General features: G+C 53.9%; 3 protein-coding genes across 9 annotated transcripts in view; 2 read left to right on the forward strand and 1 right to left on the reverse strand.

Moving 5' to 3' along the window:
- Positions 1-65: 65 nt before the first annotated feature.
- On the reverse strand, positions 66-7,541 carry EEF2KMT (eukaryotic elongation factor 2 lysine methyltransferase). Of its 4 annotated transcripts, XR_009115312.1 has the most exons (9): positions 7,418-7,525; positions 7,278-7,340; positions 6,602-6,682; positions 6,300-6,404; positions 5,567-5,700; positions 4,103-4,410; positions 2,947-3,096; positions 1,857-2,229; positions 66-1,574 (listed from the first exon to the last, which is right to left on the reverse strand). XR_009115312.1 is itself a non-coding variant. In XM_058035579.1 (8 exons), exons 1-8 carry the CDS (start codon positions 7,499-7,501, stop codon positions 2,129-2,131), a joined length of 1,026 nt encoding a protein of 341 aa, XP_057891562.1. In that variant the 5' UTR covers positions 7,502-7,541; the 3' UTR covers positions 1,665-2,128. The 4 variants fall into 4 exon arrangements, 3 of the variants coding, with proteins under 3 accessions (XP_057891562.1, XP_057891560.1, XP_057891561.1); XM_058035579.1 differs by lacking the exon at positions 66-1,574 and having other exon boundaries at positions 1,665-2,229; positions 7,418-7,541; XM_058035577.1 differs by lacking the exon at positions 66-1,574 and having other exon boundaries at positions 1,665-2,229; positions 4,103-4,302.
- Positions 7,542-8,470: 929 nt separating this feature from the next.
- Positions 8,471-11,190, forward strand: NDUFB6 (NADH:ubiquinone oxidoreductase subunit B6). Its single transcript, XM_058035542.1, has 4 exons — positions 8,471-8,789; positions 8,865-8,957; positions 9,894-9,938; positions 11,038-11,190. The coding sequence occupies exons 1-4, from the start codon at positions 8,610-8,612 to the stop codon at positions 11,104-11,106; spliced, it is 387 nt and encodes a 128-aa protein (XP_057891525.1). The 5' UTR covers positions 8,471-8,609; the 3' UTR covers positions 11,107-11,190.
- A 6,475-nt stretch (positions 11,191-17,665) lies between these two features.
- The window catches only part of CAPN15 (calpain 15), a 58,418-nt gene continuing 52,795 nt past the window's right edge, over positions 17,666-23,288 (forward strand). For all 4 annotated transcript variants that reach the window (XM_058035811.1, XM_058035810.1, XM_058035812.1 and 1 more), the window contains exons 1-2: positions 17,666-17,752; positions 22,880-23,260. The gene's annotated coding sequence lies outside the window, so the exon portion shown is untranslated. The remainder of the gene's footprint in view (positions 17,753-22,879; positions 23,261-23,288) is intronic.

Consider the following 23,288-nt stretch of genomic DNA (forward strand, 5'->3'; position numbering starts at 1 on the left):
TTCTTGGCTCTCACACTCTTCCTGTACAGTTTCAGCTTCCTGGGTGAGTAGGAGGTGCTGGAGGTGCTGAGCTGTTTGTTGTGTGAGAACCTGTGCTGCTTCTTTTGGTGAAGATCCTTGAAAACAGATAGAAACTATGACCAGCTTCACATCCTGTACAGTCAGCACCTCAGTAGGTGATTTGGGTATGGTTTCTTTGGCACATGGCAGATGCTTTTCATTGGAATTGTTTCATTTAATCTGGTCAGTTTGATGGCCAGTAATTGCCCGAGCACTGAATATTCCTGTGTGGATTTATTGGGACAGAACCATTTTGTTTCCAAGTTGTTTTTCCTTTTGACAATGTGTGCAAGGGTGTGGAAGCACAGCACTGGTGTGTGACAGCTTTACTGGGCACTTGGAGCAAAGCAGAGCTTGCAGTGAGTGTTGTCCCTGTACTCTGAAATGAATGTGCCCATTTACCTTGGGAAAGGACCTAAAATTCCTATCTTCTTGAACAGAAAAGGGAAAAATAAACCCAAAATACATGAACAAAGTATGTATAACTTAGTCAAAAGGCACTTTGCTTTGTGAGTGCTTACTCAGGTACAGCCTTCAGCTTTTTGTTAAGCTCAGTATTCACATGCAAGCCTAATGCTTACAAGATTTTTTTCATCAACTTTTTGATGATAAAACAGATGTCAGTCATTGGTAACTTGGCTTGGAATGTGTTTACTGCTTCTCACAGAGCTCCTGCTTCAGGCTGGGAGTGAGGACTGGGCTCTGAACCAGCAGTTTTAAACTCTGAGCAACTCTTGAATATCTGCTTTTGTCAAAAGAGAAAAGGTAAATATAGGGTCAAGTTGCTTTACTGCAGGAATTTGGCAAAACTTCCAGCTTATGGATTGAAGAATGATTCCTAAAGATTGATTTGCCTGTTTTTTAGTGGTTTTTTTCCTGTTTTCAGTCAAAATCCTTTCTAGAGATTTGGCCATTCTTGTGCACATGGAGGTAAATTAGGCACTTTTCTGATTAAACACTAATGCCAAAGGCTTTAGAGAGGTTTCCTCTTCATAGAACAAAACTTTTTAGATCCAAAACGAGCTCTATACAGAACCTTTGTCTTGAATTTTGTGTGAGGGGAGATAAAGGAGCTCCTGTGTGGGCTGCCAGTTTGTGTTTACTCTGGAAATAACAACTTTGAGTTCTTTTTGGGGACAGGGAGCCAAAACCTGGCCTGGGGTTCTGCTTGATCCCAGCAGTCGTGGTCTCCTTAAGCTTGAAGAATAAGAAGATTCTTCAGGTTTCAAGTTAGGTATCATCAGTTTTCTCTCCATTGCTACAGAAGGAGGAGGCTGAAGTGTTTTCATTTCATTTCAAGTAGTTTTTAGTAGAGAAAAGGAAGCTAAAAGAGAAGAATGAGCATCACTTTAATGTTTGTGCTTCAGGACCAGTGCTGCCCAACAGAGAGGGATGAATGATGATGGGAGGTTTCAGAGCAGGGGAGCTCAGTCCTGTTTGCAGGATCCCTGGAACACTGCTATGGAGAGAGATTCCTTTTCCACTGCCAGCCCTGCCTGGATTCCCAGCAGCCACTGTGAGAGAAAGGGACAACAATTCTGACTCATCATCACTGCAGAGTGAAGATGCACCTGATTTACAGCAGAGTCATCCTGGGACACAGCTGCAGGTACTGCTCACTGTTTATTGGGGGTTTTTAAGCCAACCCAAACTGCAAATATACACAGAAAAACACCAGAGTAGATTATTACAGCTGGTTTTAAAACCAAAACCCACTGATTACTCTGAAACATTGCTCTGCTCCCTTGTCTGGGAGATCCTCACCCTGTGATTTGCAGGTTGCCCCCAATACTTACAAATCACAACAGAGTTGGGAAAAATCCCTGCTTGAATTCTGCTGTCTTCTACAGAATCCAAGTGAAGTGTGATTCGGGCTTTTTGGTTCCTGTTGCTTGAGGTTCAGTCACTTCCCAGGGGCAGCTGCAGGCTTGGATCCATGCTGGGAATTAGAGGAAGGACTCCATGTGTCCAGCTGTATCCTCAGAACCTCCTTTCCACAATTCAGGATAATCTTGTTACAAGGCTGACACAGCTCCTGTTGGTCTCTAAATTCCAGTTCTATTTGCTGTTATACAAATAGCTGTAGAATAGTTACATCTGGCTGCACATCACAGAGAAAATTACAGCTGCTGTGGCTTGGAATCACCTGCCACCTGATCCCAGCTTTATCTGTGAAGAGAAACACTGAGAATCATATTTATGCCTAATAAAATGAAGAGCAAAAGTTGCATGACAAGTTCTGTAAGGAGAGATCTTTAGCATGCTGTGATTGTCAGGCAAATGCTTATGAGTGTTTTTGTAAAAATCCCATAAATGGCTGTGCTGAACACTCAGTGTCACTTTGTGAATTAACCAGAATTTCCCAGAATATCCTGAGCTGAAGGAACCCACAGGGATCATCAGGTCCAGGTGGTGAACACCAGCTGACACTGCAAAAGATAGGCCTTAGGAGTTTATATGAAGAAAAATCCCCAAATCTATTTTACTTAATCTCTAGTTGGGGTTTTTTTGTCAAAAGAGAAAAAGTGAAAATAGAGTCAGGTCAAGGAACAAGTAAGATAAGATTAAGGGTTTAGGCTGCATCTTAGCTGTTATCACTGACAGTGCAGCACTGATGGCTCCCTCCTTTAAGCTTAAACCTCTTTTTATTTCCTACTGGCACCAGATTACAAATCATCCCTCACAGATGTGAGCTGTGATAGCCAGGATGGACCCAAAGGTGAGTTCCAAGCTGATGAAATCCATGTGCAAAAGCCACTGCTCCTAAATCCAGCTCTAGGATAAGATCCTGCCCTTGGACAATGCTCCTGCTCCTCTACCACAAAACAAGGAATGGGAAAAGGCAAAAAGGCAGAACTATTGAGCTCTGGATGGAACAGCACCCACCCAGCTCAGCCTGGAACAGCTGATACGTGGCTGGATTTCGGATTGTGGAGGCAATGAACACCTCAGGAGCTTTCCTGTCTGCTCTGGAGGTGGAGAGTTTCTGTAGCATCCCAATGAGGGCTACAATTATCTCAGGATCATACACCACATCTAAAAGAAAAAAAAACATACAATATTTATTGAGAATTGAGCAAAAACCGGACAAAAAACTGCAAAGCAGAAATAAAATCTTCACAGTGCAGGAGAATATTGATATTTTATGGGCTATGCCCTCATCACTAAAAATCAGTGCTCCTTTTTGTAAATGGATTGTCAGATATTTTATTTAAGCCCATCCTAAGGGAGGCAGCAGAACCACTGAGTGTTGGTGCTCTGTTCCCACTGCCCCTGGCAAAACAAAGCTGCCTTGTTAGGAATGAGTGGTTTAGAAGCTGCTGCCAAGGAGTTTTCATCTGGAGTCATTCCCTGGAGAGCAGAAATGGTGCTGAGAGGTCAGGGAACACCAAGGGGAGCAGAGTGCTGATGCTCAGGGGGGGCTGTTTCCTACACAGAGGAGTGCAGGTGTGAAGGTTTCCTACACTGAGGTGTGCAGGTGTGAAGGTTTCCTACACTGAGGAGTGCAGGTGTGAAGGTTTCCTACACTGAGGTGTGCAGGTGTGCAGGTTTCCTACACAGAGGAGTGCAGGTGTGTGCTCCACTGCAGTTACTCGTGCTGCAGTGAGTAACAGCAAATAGAGAGATGTCAGTGCCCCTCAGCTCTTCCCTTCAGAGTGCAGCTGGGGCTGGTTTGGGCACTGAGCAGTGTCACTGCCATTAGGTACCATGCAGGGACTTCATTTTATACAATTCCCAATCACTGCATCCTGTGATACCTGGGATGCCAAAGACATTTTTGCACCTGGATTCTCAGGTTTTTTCTTTGCAAAGCCCCAAATCAGGGTGTAAGTCCTACAGCTGAGGCATTCTGCTCTCACTGGGTATCACCACCATCATCCTACTGCCACTAGGTTTTCCACGACTAATTTTTTATAGATCTCCCTCTGATTTTATACACAGACAAGTCCTAACACAGTCTGTAGTTGGTTGTTGTTATTTGTTACTCCTCAAGAGGCTGCTGGGGTTGCTGAGCCCTGCCCACCCCTGCTCCCTGTGGTACCTGCTGCAATCACAACATCAGCTCTGAGAGGCAGCAGCTGTTTCTCTGTCACTGAGCCCCAATCCAGCTCAGCCACAATCACTTTTGGGGTTTGGCAGCTCTGTCCTTCCCCCTCCTGTCCTTGGGACTCTGTCTGGGGGCTCCAGGTCCCGTCAGGCTCCGGGCTGAGGCCGTTCAGCTGCAGGTTCTCCCCCAGCTGGCTGAGAACACGGGGGTGGCAGTCACTGAATATGAATGTCCTGGGTTGGCAGCTCTTGCAGATGGCAATTCCAGTGAAGCCAACCCCACTTCCCAGTTCCAGGATTGTCCTGAGGGTAATGGAGTAAAAAGGACTATCAGGACTCTGCATTGAGTTAAAATCAAAACATTCTAAATATAATTAAAGGTAAAATCAGTTCCAGATAATTACAATAATTTTTGAGTGAACCGTCCACAATCTAACCTTTGTCCCAAACAACTGGAGAGCTGGGAATAACTGAGGGTGGAATTGTCAGCATAAAATTAATTAGCTGAAATGCTGATTTCTGTAAGGCACAAAGCATTCCCACCACAGGGAGGAGAGACATTCCCACCTGGCTTTGGCCATCTGCAGCAAAGTTGTTTCCTCCTGAGCTGGCTCTCCAGCTTTTAGTCAGTGGAGAGAAACAGACACTGGGCAGCACAGTGCCTTCCCCTGTGAGTTTAATTATTATTAAATTATCTTTCCTCAAAACTCCTTGCTCATCTTGACTGCTTATAAATAAATTGGAAATGATGTGATCAGAGCTGCACACTAATCTAATGTAAATAATCCTTCGTGAATTCCATCATGAGGTGAAGGTCATTAATGAAATTACTGAAAACTGAACAGTTGACCTCTGACAGAGCAGGTCAGACTGCACAGTGCAAGGGTGCCATCCCAAACCAGGCCCTCTCCTGGGTTAAAGTTGGCAGAACAGACAAGAGCAGCAATTACTCAGCAGCAAAAGGGTGTCATGTCAGTTATTTTGGGTGCATAATCTGTTATTAAATATTTCTGTTATTAAACTACAGTAGTGTAGCTCACAGTACCAAAGGGCTGGAGCCAGGCTGGGAGAGCTGGGGGTGCTCACCTGGAGAGGAGAAGCTCCAGGGACACCTCAGAGCCCCTGCCAGGGCCTGAAGGGGCTCCAGGAGAGCTGCAGAGGGACTGGGGACAAGGGATGGAGGGACAGGACACAGGGAATGGCTCCCACTGCCAGAGGGCAGGGATGGATGGGATATTGGGAATTGGGAATTGTTCCCTGTGAGGGTGGGCAGGCCCTGGCACAGGGTGCCCAGAGCAGCTGTGGCTGCCCCTGCATCCCTGGCAGTGCCCAAGGCCAGGCTGGGCAGGGCTGGGAGCAGCCTGGGACAGTGGGAGGTGTCCCTGCCCATGGAATATGTCCCTTCCAGCCAAAGCCCTGGGTGACCCTGCAGGATCAGAGCTCTGTGGTGCTGCCATACCTGCCCCTGAAGAGGCTGGGGTTCTGCAGGGCCCACTGGGCCAGGTGCAGGGCAGCCTCCCAGGTGAGGAGCCCCGTGGTGCCCCCGGAGATCAGCGCTGTGCTCTCACAGAGGCTCACACAGTCCCCCGAGGGCTGCAGGACACAGAGAGGCAAAGATGCATCAGCACAGGCCATGACTGAGAGCTTACAATCAACAGGAGCACCTGGAAAAAGGCAGGAAGCACTCCAGGCTTCAGGGTGCGTTGCATTCACATTCCCTGAAGAAATTCCTTCACCCAGGGTTTTTCTCCTGGGAAGCTGAAAGGCAGCATGAGAGGCCTCAGAGAAAAGGAAAACAATTCTTATCTCATTTGCTTCTCCTGTGCTGTGCTCATCTGGAATGTGTCTGCAGATTGTTTACCCACAGGTGATTGTTTCATTGCATTCTGCTGTGAGTTGTTTTCACTCTTTGGCCAATCAGTGCCAAGCTGTGTCAGGACTCTAGAAAGAGTCACAAGTTTTCATTATTATCTTTTTAGCATTCTGTAAGTATCCTTTCTGTATTCTTTAGTATTGTATCCTTTAATATAATAGTAATAAATTAGCTTTCTGAAAACATGGAGTCAGATGCATCATTCCTGCCTTTGTCAGGGCACCCTGCATTTACAGTAAAGGTGGGTGTTTTTAAAGCCAATTATTGCTTCATTTGGGTGAGTAAATGTGGTTTAGAACAGTGCAGAGTCAGTTTTTACCAGTAAGTAGTTTTTGTAACAGTGAGTAGATTCTTCTTCTTCTTTCAGAACATCTGCCAGTGCCTCGTAGAGTTCATCCAGGGGTTCAGCAGCTGTGGATTCCAGCTGTGGGGGAGGAGAACAGGGCAGCTCTGAGCATCACATTGTCATGAAAGAGAAAACAACTGCACCCTAAGCCCCATTTTAGTACAGAGTATTTACACTGAATGTTGTGGTTGGTTATTACATGGGGTATTCTCATGGGAAAAAAAAAAAAAAAGAGAGAAAAACAAGTGAAAAATAAGCTGAAAAGCAGGAGGTACCTTTTTGATGAGCTCAGTCAAGAAGCACCTCCTGTACTTGGCTGAAGGAGGATATTTCACACACAGAGGGTGAAGAATTGTCTACAATGAGAAGAACCATGGAAACCAATTACCCAGGGCAGGGTTTAGGAAAGGCACTAAGGACCACAGCAGGACCATTAATTGGGTCTGGGAGCCATGAAATATTTTGGAATTTAGTCTGTACAAGAGATGCTAAGCCAGAAATTGAAATGGGATCATTTCTGACAGGCTTGTGAGTTTACAGAACTGTGGCCACAGAGTTCTTACTTTTTGTGGCAACAAAAATATCATTTTTTAATAGAGCAAAGAGGAAAACAGAGTGAGAATAATCCAATTTCCTCTCCTCTTTATTTTGCTCTTCCTTCTTTCCGTTTTGGCTTGCTGCCTGATTTGTGATCCGCAGGGACAGTTTAGCACCCCCATCCCTGTATCCCGAGCATCCCGGAGCCATTCACCACCACATCAGTGCTCCGGCACGCGGGTCTGTTTTGATCTAAGAACACCCAAATACCGGGCAAAGAAGGAAATCTGCGGTTCTGCGGGACCTAAAGAAGCACTGCAACACCAGATCACCGATCTCCGTATTTCTGAGCAATTCCGGCGGATTTGGGACACCCCGGTGATGGCACGGGGGTGACTCCGAGCCGCTCCTCACCTTGTGCAGAATATCCGCCAGCAGCGCGGAGTCCGGCGCGGTCCGCAGGCTTTGCTCGAGTTCCTAGAACGGGATAAATAGATAAATAAATAAATTAACAACGCCGCAGTGCCGCCTCCCCCCGCCCGGCCCCTCCGTACCGGCCAGGGCAGCGAGCGGAGCGGCCGCGCCGCCAGGAAGCGGCGCTGGAAGCGCAGGGCCAGGCCCGGGCACGGCTCGGCCATGGCCCCGGAGCACACACGGCCGGGCAGGCCCCGGTTCCCGGAGCAGGAGCCGCCCCGAGGGCGGAGCGGCGCCGCCCCACGGGCCCGGAGCACGGAACGGCCAGAGCGGGGATCGAACCCGCGACCCCCGGACACCGCTCCGCCACAGAGCTGCCCGGGCCGCCAGGGGGCGCTACGGACCCGCTGCCCAAGAGGGAACGGAGAGAGCGGGAAACACCGGGACGGGGGAAACACACACCGGGATGGGGGAAATACACACCGGGATGGGGGGGAACACACACCGGGATGGGGGGGAACACACACCGGGATGGGGGGGAACACACACCGGGATGGGGGGGAACACACCGGGACGGGGGGAACACACCGGGATGGGGGAACATCGAGATCATGGAACACTGCAATAGGGGAAACGTGGAATCACTGGATAAATGAATCATTGGGATCATAAGAACCATGGAAACGTTGTAATTATGGAATCGTGGAATCACTGGAAACATGGAAACACACAATCACAGAATATTGGAATAATGGAATCAAGGGATAATTGAATGGTTTGGCTGGGAAGGGTCATTAGAGACCATCCCACCCCTGCCGTGGGCAGGGTCACCTCCCACTGTCCCAGGCTGCTCCCAGCCCTGCCCAGCCTGGCCTTGGGCACTGCCAGGGATCCAGGGGCAGCCACAGCTGCTCTGGGCACCCTGTGCCAGGGCCTGCCCACCCTCACAGGGAACAATTCCCAATTCCCAATATCCCATCCAGCCCTGCCCTCTGCCAGTGGGAGCCATTCCCTGTGTCCTGTCCCTCCATGCTGTTACAAGTACACCTGCCCTATCTGCTCCCCGCGGGCACTGGAAGCGGCCCCAGATGAGTCCCCTGCGCTGTCCTTTCCCCAGCCCCTCCCGGTTTCCCTCACGGCACCACCTCAGCGGCCTTGCCCGGCGCGTCACCACTGCGCGCGCCGGGACGTCACCGCCGCGCGCCGCCGCGAAGGACACGGCGCCCGAGCGGGCCCGAACGGGACCGGAGTGACCTGAGCGGGGCCGAACCGAACCGGACCGGACCGGACCGAAGCGGAGCGGAGCGAGCGGCCCAGGCGGGCAGAGGCGCCATGAGCAGCCCCACGCAGGATGAGAGGCTGCGGGTGCAGCAGCTCCGCGCCCTGCGGCGCCGCTGGCTGCGGGACCAGGAGCTGAGCCCGCGGGAGCCGGTCCTGCCGCCGCAGCGGCTCGGGCCCGTGGCCGCCTTCTGGGAGCGCTTCCTGCGGCCCGGCGAGCCCTGGCGGCACCAGGTGAGCGGCGGGACGCGGGCACCGCGCGGCCTCGCCCGGCCCGCTGGCCCCGCCTGACCGCCCCTGTGCCCGCAGGTGCACAACTTCTACCAGGGCGGCCGCTTCGTGTTTCTGCGGGTGCTGCTCCCCGCCTGGGCCATCACCTACTTCGTGAAGTACCATCTCCTGGTGCGTGCGGGCCCGCCGGGGCAGGGAATGGCCGGGAAGGGCCGCGGGGATGCAGCGGGACTGGTCCCACAGCGGGTGGGGGACGGTGCTGCTCACGCTCGGCTGCTGATGAAGGTTATTCCCCGTGGCCTGTTCATCCCAAAGAATCACTCTTGTGACACCCTAGCTGCAGAGCTGCCCCCAGATCTGGGCCAACAGCAGCAGGACCTGGAGCTGCTGGAGAGAGTCCAGAGGAGCCCACGGAGATGCCCCAAGGGCTGGAGCCCCTCTGCTCTGGAGCCAGGCTGGCAGAGCTGGGGGTGCTCACTCACAGGGACACCTCAGAGCCCCTGCCAGGGCCTGAAGGGGCTCCAGGAGAGCTGGAGAGGGACTGGGGACAAGGGATGGAGGGACAGGACACAGGGAATGGCTCCCAGTGCCAGAGGGCAGGGCTGGATGGGATATTGGGAATTGGGAATTGTTCCCTGTGAGGGTGGGCAGGCCCTGGCACAGGGTGCCCAGAGCAGCTGTGGCTGCCCCTGGATCCCTGGCAGTGCCCGAGACCAGGGTGGACAGGGCTGGGAGTAACTTGGGATAGTGGAAGGGTTAAGGCCCCTTCCGACCAAAGTCATTCCATGATTTATGGCAGTGCCCAGCTTCTCCTGTGATCTGAGCAGAAAAGCTGTGACTGAATTGTTCCTGTCCTGCAGGAACAGCCCTGGGAATAACCAGGGCAGCAATTGGTGTGGGGAGGGAAAGGGCCAGCCCTGCCCTCCCTGGCAGGTGTGACTGCTGCAGCCTCAGGTGTTTCTCTCAGCAATGGAAGGTTTAACAGGACTTGTGCTTAGCACAGTTTGTATCCTGGAAGGGTCGTGGTGCCCATTTTGAACACCCTTTGTGCTTTCTCCAAGTAACACTGTTCTCTCTGCCCTTCCCTGTGTTCTCCCCCTGTTCCAGAAATTGCCGCACGGGGTGGTTGTGGCCAACCCACGGATATTCCCAGTAAGTCTCTCATGGCCTGTCTTATCTTCTGTCACACACACAGGAAGGGTTTCCAGGGAGCATCTGGGAAATGTCCAGTGACAGCTTTCCCAAGAGATGTGCTGGGTCCTGTGGGCAGCATAGCAACAGTGGGTTTGGCACTTTAATCTTGTCTCAGTGCCTGTTTCAGTGTTACCTCTCAGTACCATCTGGCTGATGCTGCCCCTCCTGGGTGGGAAATACAAACATTCCCTTTGGGAATGGGTGTCCAAAGCCCCAGTGATTGTTTACACATGGAATCACACAGGAGTGGCTCTGCTTCTCCTTGTTAAGCCCTGAGAATGTTGGTTCTGGCTTGGTCCCACTTGTCCCTGAAGGTGCCCCACACTCGGGTGTCCCCAAAGAGTTGTGTCACCTCAGCTTGGGACAAGTTGTATGAAGCAGAGAGTGTCACAATGTTTGGTATTTTCTTTTCCAGGCTGCTCTGAGCTGTTACTGATGGGTGTAATGAGTCAGAGGGCAAATATTCCTACAGAAAATCAGCTCTGCCCTTTCTTACTGCTGCCCATTTTTGGCATAACACCTCCTAATCAGCTCTGTCTAAAATAAAATTATAAATTATTACATCCCAAACAGCCACAAAGCAACATGCTGAAGGTCAAGCTGTTGGCCTCTGTCCTTAGCCTCATTTTTCAGTTGAGTTAGGGCAGCTCAGCAGGCCAGGACTGTGCCTGGAGCTGGAACAAGTGACACTGGGGCAGCAGGTTGATTTTTGAGGGTTTCCATGGCTCTCCATGGGCTCTGGGCCATGGGGTTGGACTCGCTGATCACTGCTGGAGGGGATTATGCAGTGCTAGAAGTAATTTTTAAAACAAAGCAGCTCAAAATGTGTGGCTGCTGTTCTGTAGTGAAAACAAGGGGTAAAGCAAGCACAGGCTCCAGGAAATTTTGCTGTGATGTTATTCCAGCATTCTGGGGACGTTGGAGGAATTAGAGTGTTCTGGGTGTGTTGTGAGATTCTTGCCTGAAGTGGGGACAGTTGCAGGTTCCCTGAAGGACTGGGCTGTGTGGGGGGAGCCTGGGTGCCACAGGGAATGCTCACCATGCTCTCTTCCCACAGGGGGACAGGATTTTAGAGACTGGAGAGATCATGCCACCCCTGAAAGATGAGCACCACAGGCACCACTGATGGCCAGGAGCTGATTTCCTCTGTGGGGGAACATGGCCAGAGCTGCACCTGCTGTGTCTGTTCCATAAAAGAGTGTTCACTGGGCATTGTCTCAGCTCCTCTGTCATTTACTGTCCCATTAATCCATGTCATTCCAGGTGTTCCTCCTGTGGGAGTTCATTATTGCTGGATCCTGGGGATCTCTCAGCTCTCAGTGAGCCCTGGCAGAAGGACAGTGTGGGCTTGGGGTGACCAGAGAGACACTCCAGATCTCAGGGATTTTGGAGCAGAGCTGAGCCCCTCACACACTTGGTTCTCCTCTCCCACTCTACCAACCCCTTCTGACAGACTTCCAGACATTCCACCTTTGTCATCCCACCTCTCTGCCTAGGGGGGGTGGCAGAAGAGGCCCTGCTGCCAAAACCCTTTTTACCACTCTTCCCTCTGCCTTCAGCCCTTTCTGAGGAAGAGTCTTCCAGCCCCCACATCCCAGGGGCACTTTGCACTGGGAAGACTGGTCTCTTAAAGAGCAGTGATGCCTGTGGGTCCCTCCCAACCTGACATATTCTATGATCTGAAGGCTTTAGTAGGTACTTTGGGGATAGGAATGGTTAAACCACAATCCAAAGGGTAACCTGGGTGCCTGTGACACAATTCCCTCATGGAGCCATGAGAGAGCAGCCCAGCCTGTGTGTGTGAGGAGCAGGGGACAGGTCAGAGCCCCTGTACTGTGTTTGGGGACAGCCAGACTCCTCATAATGGAGTAGGGACTGGAACCATCAGGGCTGTGGCAAACACAGGGAAAACCCCAGCACTCAAAGGAGATGAGGGAGGCCATGGACCCCAGGCCCTTGCCAAAGCCACATCCCTTTCTTTCCTTGGCCACACAGTGGCTCAGGGTGAGACAGCACTGAGGAATGAACTGGGGGGCAGCAGGATCCTCTGGGTCATCCCTGGGGAAGGTTGGGGGTCACTGGGGGGGTGGGAGAGTGAGCAGGGGCTGTAGGGGAGCACTGGGGACGTAGAGAGTCAGGGGGAGCCTGGGAGTTGAGGGGTGCTGGCGCTGGTAGAGGGGCTGCAGGGGGATGAGACTTGTCCTTCCCAAGGCCCTGGGGGTCCCTGTCACCACCCCTGCCCCAAGGTGTGCCCAAGGGCCACAGTGAGCCCACCCCCCTGGCCAGTGATCAGGGGTGGCCTTCCCTCCCTGGGCTCCCCTGACACCCCCACCCCACTGAGGACAGCTGGGGTACCCCAAATCCCTGGCTCCCCAGGCACTTGTGCAGTGCTTGTGAGGAACTGGGGACTGTGACATCTCCTGGGGACTCCACACACCCAGGGGGATGGATGCCTGATACTCCCCGAGCTCCCAGATTCCCCCAAGAATGCCCTGATACTCCCAGGACTCTCCAATTCCCCTAAGGAGATGCTGACAACTCTCCTCCTCTAGTGAGAATTCCCCCAGGACTGCAGGGAATTCCTTGTACCCCCAGAGTGCTATGAGCACTCCCACAGCTCCAGCAATCCTAGAGACACCCCAATTCCCCATGTCCCTGTGATATGGGGCCCAGGGGGCCATTTTAGGCACAGACTCAGTCCCAGGGACAGGTGTGGGGCCCTGGGGTCACCTGGGGGCTTTGGAACAGATAATCCTCCCTGAACAGAGGGGATGGATACCTTTCCCTCAAGCAGGGAGAGGTTTGAGTGTCATTACCACATAAAAAAAGACAACAGAGCACCTTGAACATGTCCTGGCACAGCTGCAGCAGGAGCATTCACCTCCATCCCCTGAGCTGTCCCACTGCAGGTGACAGCACGTGGTGCTGGGCAAGCAGGAGGAGCCACGAGCCTGGTGTGAGCCCAGGCACTGCTGACAGCTGCTGGTCCATGTGCCTCCACAAACACAGGGTGCATCTCCCCTGGGCCATCCCTGCACCTCTCAAAGTCACTGAGTCCCATTTCCCTCACACCACAAATGTGGGAGATGCATTCTCTTGACAATGAAAGCAAAATCTGGGTTTGTACCACATTGTTCCCTCAGGTGCCCTCAGTGTTGCACACACAGATATTACACACAGCTCTACATCTACATAACTTTGAGATCCCTACCACTAAAAACATATCACTGACCAGTGATAGATGCACACATAGACAATCACAGAGTCATGGAGTGGTTTGGGTTGAAGGAACTTTAAATATCATCTTGACTCACCCCCTGCCATGGGCAGGAACACCTTTCACTGTCCCAGCCTGGCCTTGGACATTTCCAGGGATCCAGGGGCAGCCACAGCAGCTCTGGGCACCCTGTGCCAGGGCCTGCCCACCCTTATACAATATATACATTATATATTTAGTCAAGGGTTGCATTTCCTTGTTAAGATAGAAGATTAGAACCAAATTTAAAAACTATTAGCAGAACTACAAATTGTCAACAAAACTTTTTCAGTTCTTGTTCCTTTCTCCTCTTTAGATGTATAGAAAGGGTGAGCTGTAAGAGTGTGCCCCCTGTTAACTGAGTGACAAAACTATCCTTTGTCCCCTCAAAAAAGAAAGAAGCCCAGAAGTTTCTCTGCTTGATTAGCTGAAAAAAGCCACGTCATAGGCCCAGGGGACTTCACCTCAAACTTAAAGATAGCTAATTAAACAGAAGCCAAAAGGTCCCACCTAAGCAATTAACTAAAAAAAAAAGAGGAAAACAAAGAAACGAATGGCTTTGTAAAGTGTTTTACCAGGAACAAGAAAGTCTGACACCCAGCTCCGTTTTTCTGTTTGTTATTTTGCCTTTTATTAAACCTTTTTGTTTCCAACACTGCAACAAAAGCCATCCTACCAATTTTTATGCCTCCAAAGATAGCTGAGCTATCTAAGGTGTGTTAGAGCCCTCCAAAGCTTATTAAACCTAACTCAAAGAAGCTACTCTAACACTTCTTTGCACCTGCCTTGCACCTTCCATTGCAACAGCTCAAGGAGGAAATCTCCTCCCAAAACAATGATGGATCTAAGGCTTTCTGTCCTGCCCTCTGACAGCCACCAGGACCTGCAGCTGGCAGGGCTGAGGGCAGGCACCAGGAAAAGCCACTTGCCACTGTGAAGGGGAGGTCACAGCAGAGGTGAGAACTGAGGGAAGGCTCAGTCAAGCTTGGTGTCCTGGGAAATCCCGTGGGAGATCCTGGCATGTGGAACATGCCAACCCTTCCTCTCTCTCACCTGAGGTGCCTCAGGCAGGAGCTGCTGGTTCCAGCAGTGCCAGAACACAACAGGGAATTCTCCCTGTGCATCCTCCAGTCCCTGCCAGCCCTGGGTGTGTACCCTGGCCTTGGCCAGCTGGGTCTGCTCCAGGCCACCTCCCGTGCTCTGGGGTGTCCCATGGCACAGCAGCTCGGGACCAGGGCCAGGGGAGCTCTCAGGGACATCCAGAGCCGTGTCTGGGCTGACACACATCGATCCACGGCTCTTGGGTCTCACTGTGCCAGTCCATGGCGTGGGGATGGTGCCTCAGGTTTTGGCTTTTTTTCAGAATCTATTTTTCAGATTCTGCACTGCTTTAGTGTGCACTTCTGAACTTTGTATTAGGGAATGGTAAGCTCTATTCACAGAGTAGGGAGACAAAACAATTCCTTGTCTAGCAGGGGATTAAGGACAAATGATCCAAATATCAGGCCCAAGAGCACAAAAAATGGAGAAAAATAAGCAGGATGGGACTGCATAACTTAAAGCTGTCATTGGATAATGAACTCCAATATGTAAATAGTCTAGAACTTATAAAAGTGAGAGACCCCGTGACTGGTTGTGCATTTTGTGACCATTTTGGTTCATCTTGGGCGCAGCCCTGGCTGGGCTCTTGTGCTGCCCAAGGTGGATCCATTGAGCCCTCCTAACAAATCCCTGCTTTATTCTGTAACTCTGCCCAGTCTCTGTTCTGGGGCAGCCTGCACAAGGCACCAGGGAGAGCTGGCTGACACTCTCCTCTGACAGATTTGGGAAGTGCTGGTGGTGGGGGAGAACCTTTGCAGCCAGAGGAAAGCAAGGTTTGTATGGTCAGGAAAAGCTCAGGATGGTCCAGGCAGCTCCAGGAAAAGCCCTGGAATGGTTTTAGGAGGCATGGCAGGTGGAAGAGAAGCTGGGCAACAACACTTGGAAATTATTGTTTCTGTTTCTATTATTGCTCAGGGCAGAGCAGGAGGTGACATTCCTCTCACCTTTCACTCCCAGGAATGCAGCTCACTGCAATATTGATGCCTCTGCTGCACCAACTGAATGTTAGATCCACTTTATCATCCAAGACAGGAACAGGAATTATCCTGGAATAACTGGAAACCTCTGTCTTTCTGCAGTGCTCACAGATGTGATGGGCAATGCCAGTTATGGGCCTCAGTTTATCCAGCTAAAATTAGGGAATGGGGATCCCAGTTCATTGAATTTCTGACAGGCTGGCAGAGCTGGGGGTGCTCACCTGGAGAGGAGAAGCTCCAGGGACACCTCAGAGCCCCTGCCAGGGCCTGAAGGGGCTCCAGGAGAGCTGGAGAGGGACTGGGGACAAGGGATGGAGGGACAGGACACAGGGAATGGCTCCCAGTGCCAGAGGGCAGGGATGGATGGGATATTGGGAATTGGGAATTGTTCCCTGTGAGGGTGGGCAGGCCCTGGCACAGGGTGCCCAGAGCAGCTGTGGCTGCCCCTGGATCCCTGGCAGTGCCCAAGGCCAGGCTGGGCAGGGCTGGGAGCAGCCTGGGACAGTGGGAGGTGTCCCTGCCATGGCAGGGGTGGGAATGGGATGAGCTTTACAGTCCCTTCCAAGCCAAACCTTCCCACGATTGTAATTCCTAACTGAACACACTGAAAACATTCACTTTTTGAAAGCCCTTTCTAACTGGGCCAAGTTTGCTTCACACATTTATTCTTCACATAAAGATGGCCAGGCTGGTGACATAATTCCAGCCAAGAAGTCCCTGTCATGCCAGGGCTGGGCTCTGTGCTGTGAGGATGTTGAAGCCCACAGGAGCTGCAGGGGCTCGTTGGACTTGATGATCCTGGTGGGTCCCTTCCAGCTTGGGATATTCCATAATCCTGTGATATTGGGAATACCTGCTCTGTGCTTTCCTCAGGCACTGTTGGAGCACCAAGCCCTCAACTTCCCCAGACCAGGAATCCCATCTGTGAGTGAGGGCAGCATGGGGCTGCTTCTCCCCTGGCCCACGCCAAAGAACAGCAGCAGAACTGTCTGCAGCCTCTAGAAAAGATGTCTGCAAATAAATGTGTTGATATGACTGGCAGTCACATTTTACAGAGGGATGAAGGGAAGCCCAAGCTCTTCATCAGCTTTTGGTCCCTGCATTGTGCTACAGAAGGTTTCATGAACTTTTGCCATTTCAGCACCCCACAGAGAAAGCCTGAGATGCCCTTTGGGGAGGGTCCAACAGCCTGAAGATAATATTCTCCTCACTCTTTAGCAACTGTCATGTTTCACTTAGCAGGCAGTGATTGCCTTCCAAGACTGGTGGCTGCAATGATGCTGCTTTTGCTGGAACAACGACCACCGACTTCCATCAGGGTGTGCCGGACCAGCTGGGCTGGGTCCCATCTGGGGCCCTCTCTCTGTTTTCCCTCACGGCTCCGGGAGGGAGCAGCCCAGCACGGAGAGTCGGACCGCTCCCATCTCTCATCTCTGTGGGGTGGGAGGGTGTGAAGGCGCTTCTTAGCCCGGCGAGTCTGGCCTTGGTTTGGCTCGGGACGTGGGTCGGAACTGCGAGGCCGGGTGGGTGCAGACCCCGGCCCGGCCCCGCTCCCAGTCCCACGCCGAACCGCGGCTGCACATCGCCCGCAGCGCCGAGCACATCGCCGCGGCCCCACCTTCGCTTCATGTGCCGCCAGGTCATTAAAGCTGTAATTATGAGCGGTGTCTGCCCAGGTTGGCTCAGCCGCGGGCTCTGCTCCGCACAGGGAACGCCCGGATCCTCCATCCCCTCACGGCGGCGCCTTCAGGGGAGCGCCGGGGACGCTCATGGGCGCACGGAGCCTCCGTATGAGGGCTCAGGGCCACGCACCCGCCTTTCCCAAACCGCGGCCTCGGACGAACGGAGCCACGGGATCCCCGGAGCACGCCAAGACCCTCCGGGACCCTCCGGGACCCTCACCCCTCCGGGTCCCACCGCCCCCGCGGCCAGCGCCGCCTGCGCTGCGACCCCCGGCCGGGGGTGGGCGCTCTCTCAAGGGCCGCAAGGCACGCTGGGAGTCGTAGTCCTCGCCCACCGCACAGCGCCGGCCGCCCCTCAACGGCCGCTGCGGCCCGCGCCCTCCGCGCGCCCGGAGCTCGCCGCTCCCTCGGGCCCGAACCACCGCCGCTGCCCGGGACTCCGCCGGGCCTGCCCCGGCCCCGAACCGCCGCTCCCGGTGCCCCGCTCGGCGGCCGCTTTCCGCTTCCTGCGCGCGGCGCCCCTCGGGGCTCGTAGTCCCGCCGCGCTATTCACGACGGTCCCTGCGCTGTCTCCGCGCCGCACGCCCGCGGCCGGGACGGGGCGCTGCGCCACGGCGGCGGCGTAGGGCGGGCGCGGGGCTCGGGCGGGCGGGAGGAAGGGCCGGCGGGGCGGCCGGAGCGGGCGCGAGCTGCTCCGCTCGGGGGAACGCGCGGGGCCGGGGGGACGGAGCGGCAGCGCGGCGCCTCCACCCCCAGGTGAGCGGCGACGGGGGCGCGGGGGAAGGGAGCGGGGACGGGCCGGCCGCCCGGGGCCTCCCGCTGCAGCCCCGCGGGCCGCCCGGGGCTCTCCCGGCCGGAGGCGTCGGCTGGGCCCCGCCGCCCCCGGGCCGCCCCGCACCACCTGTTGCCGGTGGGCCCGCGCGGGGGCCGGAGGCCGGGGCGGCCCGGGGGGGCGGGCGGTGCCGGGGTCCCGGCTCGGGGCTGTGCGGCGGCCGGGGCGCCTTGCCCGGGGCTGCGGGGAGACCCGGGGGCTGCGGGGGCCCCGCTCGCCCCCGGCCCGGCCGCACGGCCGGAGGGGTTTTAACGGGCTTGAGGGTCGTGCAGCAGCCGGGGGGGACGGGGCGGCTCCGTGACTGGCCGCCTCAGGCTGCAGTGCCTGCCCTGCCTGCGCCCCGCAGCTCCCGGTCCTGCCGCGGGCAGGGCACGCCTGGGGCACCGCCGAGCGCCGGCCCCGGGCTGGAGCACGGCAGAGCCCCCAGCGCCCCGGGCTGCCTGTCCTGCAGTTCTTCACTCTCACCTCCAGCTCAGACACCCGCGCTGGGGCTGAGCAGGGCTTTATGCAGAGTTTCTCGTGCCTCTGCGAGTTTGCCCTTTAGAATCAGTTGTCTGGCTGTTACCCTTGGGTCTTGAACATCCTAAGGCTGTTGGGTCCCAGTGTCTCATCAAGACCCCTGGATTTTGCTGCATGTCAGCTCAGCTGCAGCTGAAGCATCTCAGCCTCCAGGTCCTGGATGCAGGAGTCTTAGAGGATGGAAAAGCTCTGTGCTTGCCAGCCTCTCCATTTACTGAGCTCTCTCCTCTCCCTGCTCCTGGGGTGCATCCCCCCAAGCACCAGGAAACCACTGTTCAGGGTGATCATCCGTGGGCCTTTTAGAGGAGATGGGATAATGTGAACGTTGTGTTTGAAATGTCAGACTGTTTCCTCCAAGCTGGGGATCTCAGTGGAGCTTGGCTCTCCATAGGCCCGCAGGCCCGGGATGCGGCTGGGTGCGTTCCCATGGTCGGACAGAAGGTTTTGTGGGAATTGCTCCGTGCACATGGCCTGGGGCACTGGTGCAGGACACTGCTGCACTGCTGTGTGCTGTGGGTGGGTCAAGAGCTGATGGAGACTGGGAGATGTGTTTGGAGAGAGCCGAGGTGAGGGGTGCATATCCCAGACTGTGGCTCTGAATGCAGAGATCTTGCCGTGCTTTGCACGTTGTCACCTGGGACTTGTGCTTCAGGGCTGTGCTCTTCCCTAAACTGGAGCACACCTGCAGTGACAGACTGGCTGCCTGTGACTCCGAGAGTCTGCTGGTGGCTTTTGTCTGGCCATTTTTTGAGATCCTGCTGAACAGTCTGGCTCGTGCCCCTGAGTGCACCAGAGCAGGGCTGAGCTGTCTGAGCATAACCTGTGCAAGGCATGATTCAAATTACCCTGATTTTGTGTGTGTGGGGATATTAACTCATTTTGAATTGCATCAGCTTCTGTTTGCATCCAAGGCTTTAGGAGTTGGAGGCAGAAGCAAGACCCAGCATTGCTCCCTTCCCGGGAGGGGTGGAATGGCTGGAGAGCCCTTTGAAGGCCTGATGTGAGTGGCTGGCTTTGCTAAGCCCGGTTGCTTTGGCAGGAGGGAGAGCAGCCTCCTCCAGCCTGATGACTTGGTGCATAAGGGAACTGGAGGCGTGGGCCAGGCACGGTGTCTCCTGAATCAGAATAAATCTTGGAAAACAACCCAGAAGTGCTAAAGTTGCACGTAAAAAAGGTCAGGCGGCGTGCCCAGACTCGGAGCTGTCTCGTAGTGGCGGAAGGGCTGGGTGACCCCACAGAGGAGCCTGGATGTCCTCAGCAGATGCACTGATTGCCCCTCACTCTCCTGCTTGCTCCCCCCTTATCTTTGCTCTGGCACCCTTTATCTGTGCTTGGAATTCTGCTGCCTTTGCAGAGGGAAGTGGCCACGGCCCTGGTGTTCTCTCAGCCAGCTGAGAGCAGTTGGCTTTGACTCATGGAAAACACTGCTGCTCTCTTCTGTCCTGGAGGTTTTGTGGGGGCTTTCCAGGTTTGTGCTGGTTGCACGTGAGATCTGTGAGATCTAGAGAGAGACTCAGCCTGTGTCGTTTGCCCATGGTTGTGTTAATCCCCGCTGCTGGAAACATCGTCTGCTCCTAGGTGGAGAAATGCTGTTTTCCTCCCATCTTCCCACTTCATCTGAATCCAGGCTTGTTTCTTTCTGGCTTTGTTCTGACCCTTCCTGTGAACAGAGGGGTCTGGGAAGGACCTGACCCTGTGGCATTTCTCCAAGTGAGGATTTTTGTGAAGCAGAGGGAAGCTGGAGCGAGGGACTGTGGCTGCCTGCGGTCAGAGGAGGCAGATTGGACAGTGTGTGTCGGCCCAGTGTCCTGCCACCACGGCTCTCTCCCAGTGCCCTGAGCTGAGGAGAACTTTGTGAGCCCCTGTTTTGCTGGAACTTGGGGCTCTGATCAAGGTCACACTCAGTGCAGCCTTGGGTGGGAAAGCTGCTTATGCGGGTGGGACAGGTGAGTCAGTGGCTTCCTCCTCATTTTCCGTCATAATCCCACTCTGGAGCGAAGCGAGCTGCCTCCCTGCTCCTCTGCATCTGCCTGTGCTCACCTCAGCTTTGCTGCCTGCTGTTGGAGCCTTCCTGAGAGGCTCCCTGCTCTCCAGGCCACAGTCACCAGGCTGGGCAGGGAGGAGCAGGCTGCTCCCAATTTCTGTCACATTTGCTGTTTGGAGTGTTGACACTTGCCTTGCGTTTAGCAGTGGCAGCTGAGGAAGCCAAGAGAGGCTGAAGAGCTGCTGCCTGCTCATGAGAAACATTTAACTCTTGCCCTCACAGCTCCCTTCCCCGTGTGCTGGCAGCTCTCAGGTTGGCTGAGAGGAAATGCTGGTGGTGTTCCCAAAATTATTTGGTGTTCAGTTGCTCAAAGGATGAGGAGGGTTTTTGTGTGCCATTTCCTCTTGCTCTGGAAGAAAAGAACGCTGGTGCCCTGGTGCCTAGGGAGAAGGGGGAGCCCTGGCAAGGAAATAGGATCCAGAGAAATGTGTCACCAGCAGAAAGAGCAATTGTTTTCCTGCATTTCCATGGCAGAGCCTTGTCCTGTTGAGGCAGCCCGTGTTTGACAGCCAAGATAATACATTTATATTGATGTAATTAGCGGGATGTGGAGTTTGCTGAATGGCTCGGGGGCAGCCTGCTTTTCAGACTAACTCCAGCAAATAGATCAGGGAGGATTGGAAAGCTGCCGTGGGTTGCTGGAATTGGCCCGTTGGGTTTCTGGAGGTTGAATACATAACTGCTGATATTTCCTATTGTGCTGTACCCTGCCTATTTGAAAAGAAAATAACTCAAGGGAACATGGGGCTATTTTTGCCAGCTTGAGATGATCAAGTTTGATTTCTAAAAACTGAAGCCGAGTCTTTAGGCTTGCACATTAAAACCAGTGTTGGAACCATATCTCTGTTCCTCCACAAATGCGTGCCTCCACACTTTGCCAACGGTGTGAACTCTAATGAGTGTTCATAAAAAAAGAAAGAGCTTTTCTTTTCCTGCAGTGCAGCCCCTTTTGTAGGAGATGCTGTGGGCCTGAGCAGGCTCAGCACCAGGGATGGTGGCAGTGTCACTGTGTCAGGGGACTGAGCTGGTGTCCTGTCCCAGCCCTGGCGTGAGCAGCCCTGATAACCTCAGGGTTATCAGTGCATTCTCAGTTTGGTGAAATAGAGACCAAGACCTTACAAAAAGCTGTTGTCCTCCTCCAGTGATGCTGCCCAGCTCCATTTCTAATGTGATGCTTCCAGTGGCACCAAAGTTTCCCCTTCAGCATCTTGTTCCCAGTCCCAGCCCAGGTGATTTCAGTTTACTGAGGATATCACAGGCGGCTTCCCAACTTGTGTCCTTCTGCTCCTGTAACAAAAAGAGAAAGTTACTCATGGACAGCTTTGCTGGCAGCAAATCCCCTGTGTTTGTGCTGGTCTGTGGAAGTGGGAGCACAGCACCAGGGTCTTTGTGTGCTGAGCTCTGTGCTCAATCCACAGAGGCTGCAGCACTGGTGTGGTCAAGGTCTTGCTCTCCAGCTTGCCCCTTGTCAGTCTGCTTCCTGCAGACTCTGGCCAGCAGGCAGAGCTCGGGAAGTCCTTGGAATTCCAGCCCTGGCCAGCAGGTCTGTGCTGAGCTGCTGGGGGCTGAGTGCTTTCCCTTCCTATCCCCTGGAATGTGCAAGGATACTGATGTGATGTGGCACTTGGGGGGTGCTCTGGCTGCTGGTGTTGGTCTCCCTGCCTCGTTAGCTCTCCTGATTCTCCTGCCTTTCAGTGCAGGAGAAGCTCAGTGAGTGCCTTGGAGGGGCTGTGGGCCTGGAATTCCCTGTGCAGCTGCACAGACCCTTGGGCTAAAAGGATCAGGGTGGTCCTTTTGAGCCTGAAGGGTTCCTGAATTCCCTTATTAACTCATTACTGCTCCTGTTCCTGGCCCATTCTGTACACCCTCCCTCAGCAGCACCTGTCCAGGTGTTCAGCACAGGGCACCTTCTCCCCACTGCCTGGAATTGTCAGTGCTGGGGAGTGCTGGAAGAGAAAAGCTCTTTGTGAATTCATCACCTACCCCAGGGGTATCACACTGCATCTGATGGTGTGGCTGTGGGGATGGTGAGCAAGGTGAGGGGGCAGAATGGGTCCCTTGCTCTGCCATGCTGCTAAAGAGGCTCACTGATCACATGGTGCCAGCTGAATCCTTATTTCTGTCCTCCCTCCTCAGCCTAAAATAGAGGAAGTGAGAGTGTGCTGGAGAGCCAGACACTTATGGACAAGGGTTCTTGTTGCCTCCATCTGCTAAAAGCCTGTCCCAAAGGAGACAGCACTTTCCCAAAGCAGCAATTTCATGGTAACAGGTTGTTTTGAGCACAGAGGATGAAGGAGGAAGGGGAAATATCTCAGAGGAGGGAGGTTTGCCGAGGCAACTATCAAACGTCATGGCTTCTGGGGGTGGGATGGGCATGTTTGCCATAATCAGAGGAATTTGTACTTGAGAATCTCCAGGAGATGTAGCTGGTAATGATGTCCTGGCTATGCAGAGTAATTAACATCTGTTTCTGTATTTGAACATTCAGGCAGCGTGCCCCGCCAGACATCGCTGCGTTCCCGTCCGGCCCCGCGGGAGATCCTGCCCTGTTGCTAATTGTGGAGAGCTGTCCAGAGTCCTCCTGCATGTGATCCTGCTGTGCCCCATCCTGCTGTGCTCCTGAGGTGTGCCATCCCTGCTCTGATGACAGCTCCCACCAGGATGCTGAGCAGCAGCCACCAGCAGGGAGGGAGGCCAGTGGTGGGCATGGAACTGTAAAGTCACAGCCAAGAGTTCTGAGAGCACGAGTGGAGAGTCTGAGCTGACCCAAAAGCTGTCTCCAGGCGGGACCAAGCTCCAGCTGGATGTCCTGGGAAGCCCTGCAAGCTGGAGTTCAAGGGGATGCTGATTGAGGGACCAACAATGTGAGGTTGGTTGTCTCTGCTGGTGCCATGCTG

Source organism: Melospiza georgiana, chromosome 16, assembly GCF_028018845.1.
Source record: "Melospiza georgiana isolate bMelGeo1 chromosome 16, bMelGeo1.pri, whole genome shotgun sequence".
Classification (NCBI taxonomy): Eukaryota; Metazoa; Chordata; class Aves; order Passeriformes; family Passerellidae; genus Melospiza; species Melospiza georgiana.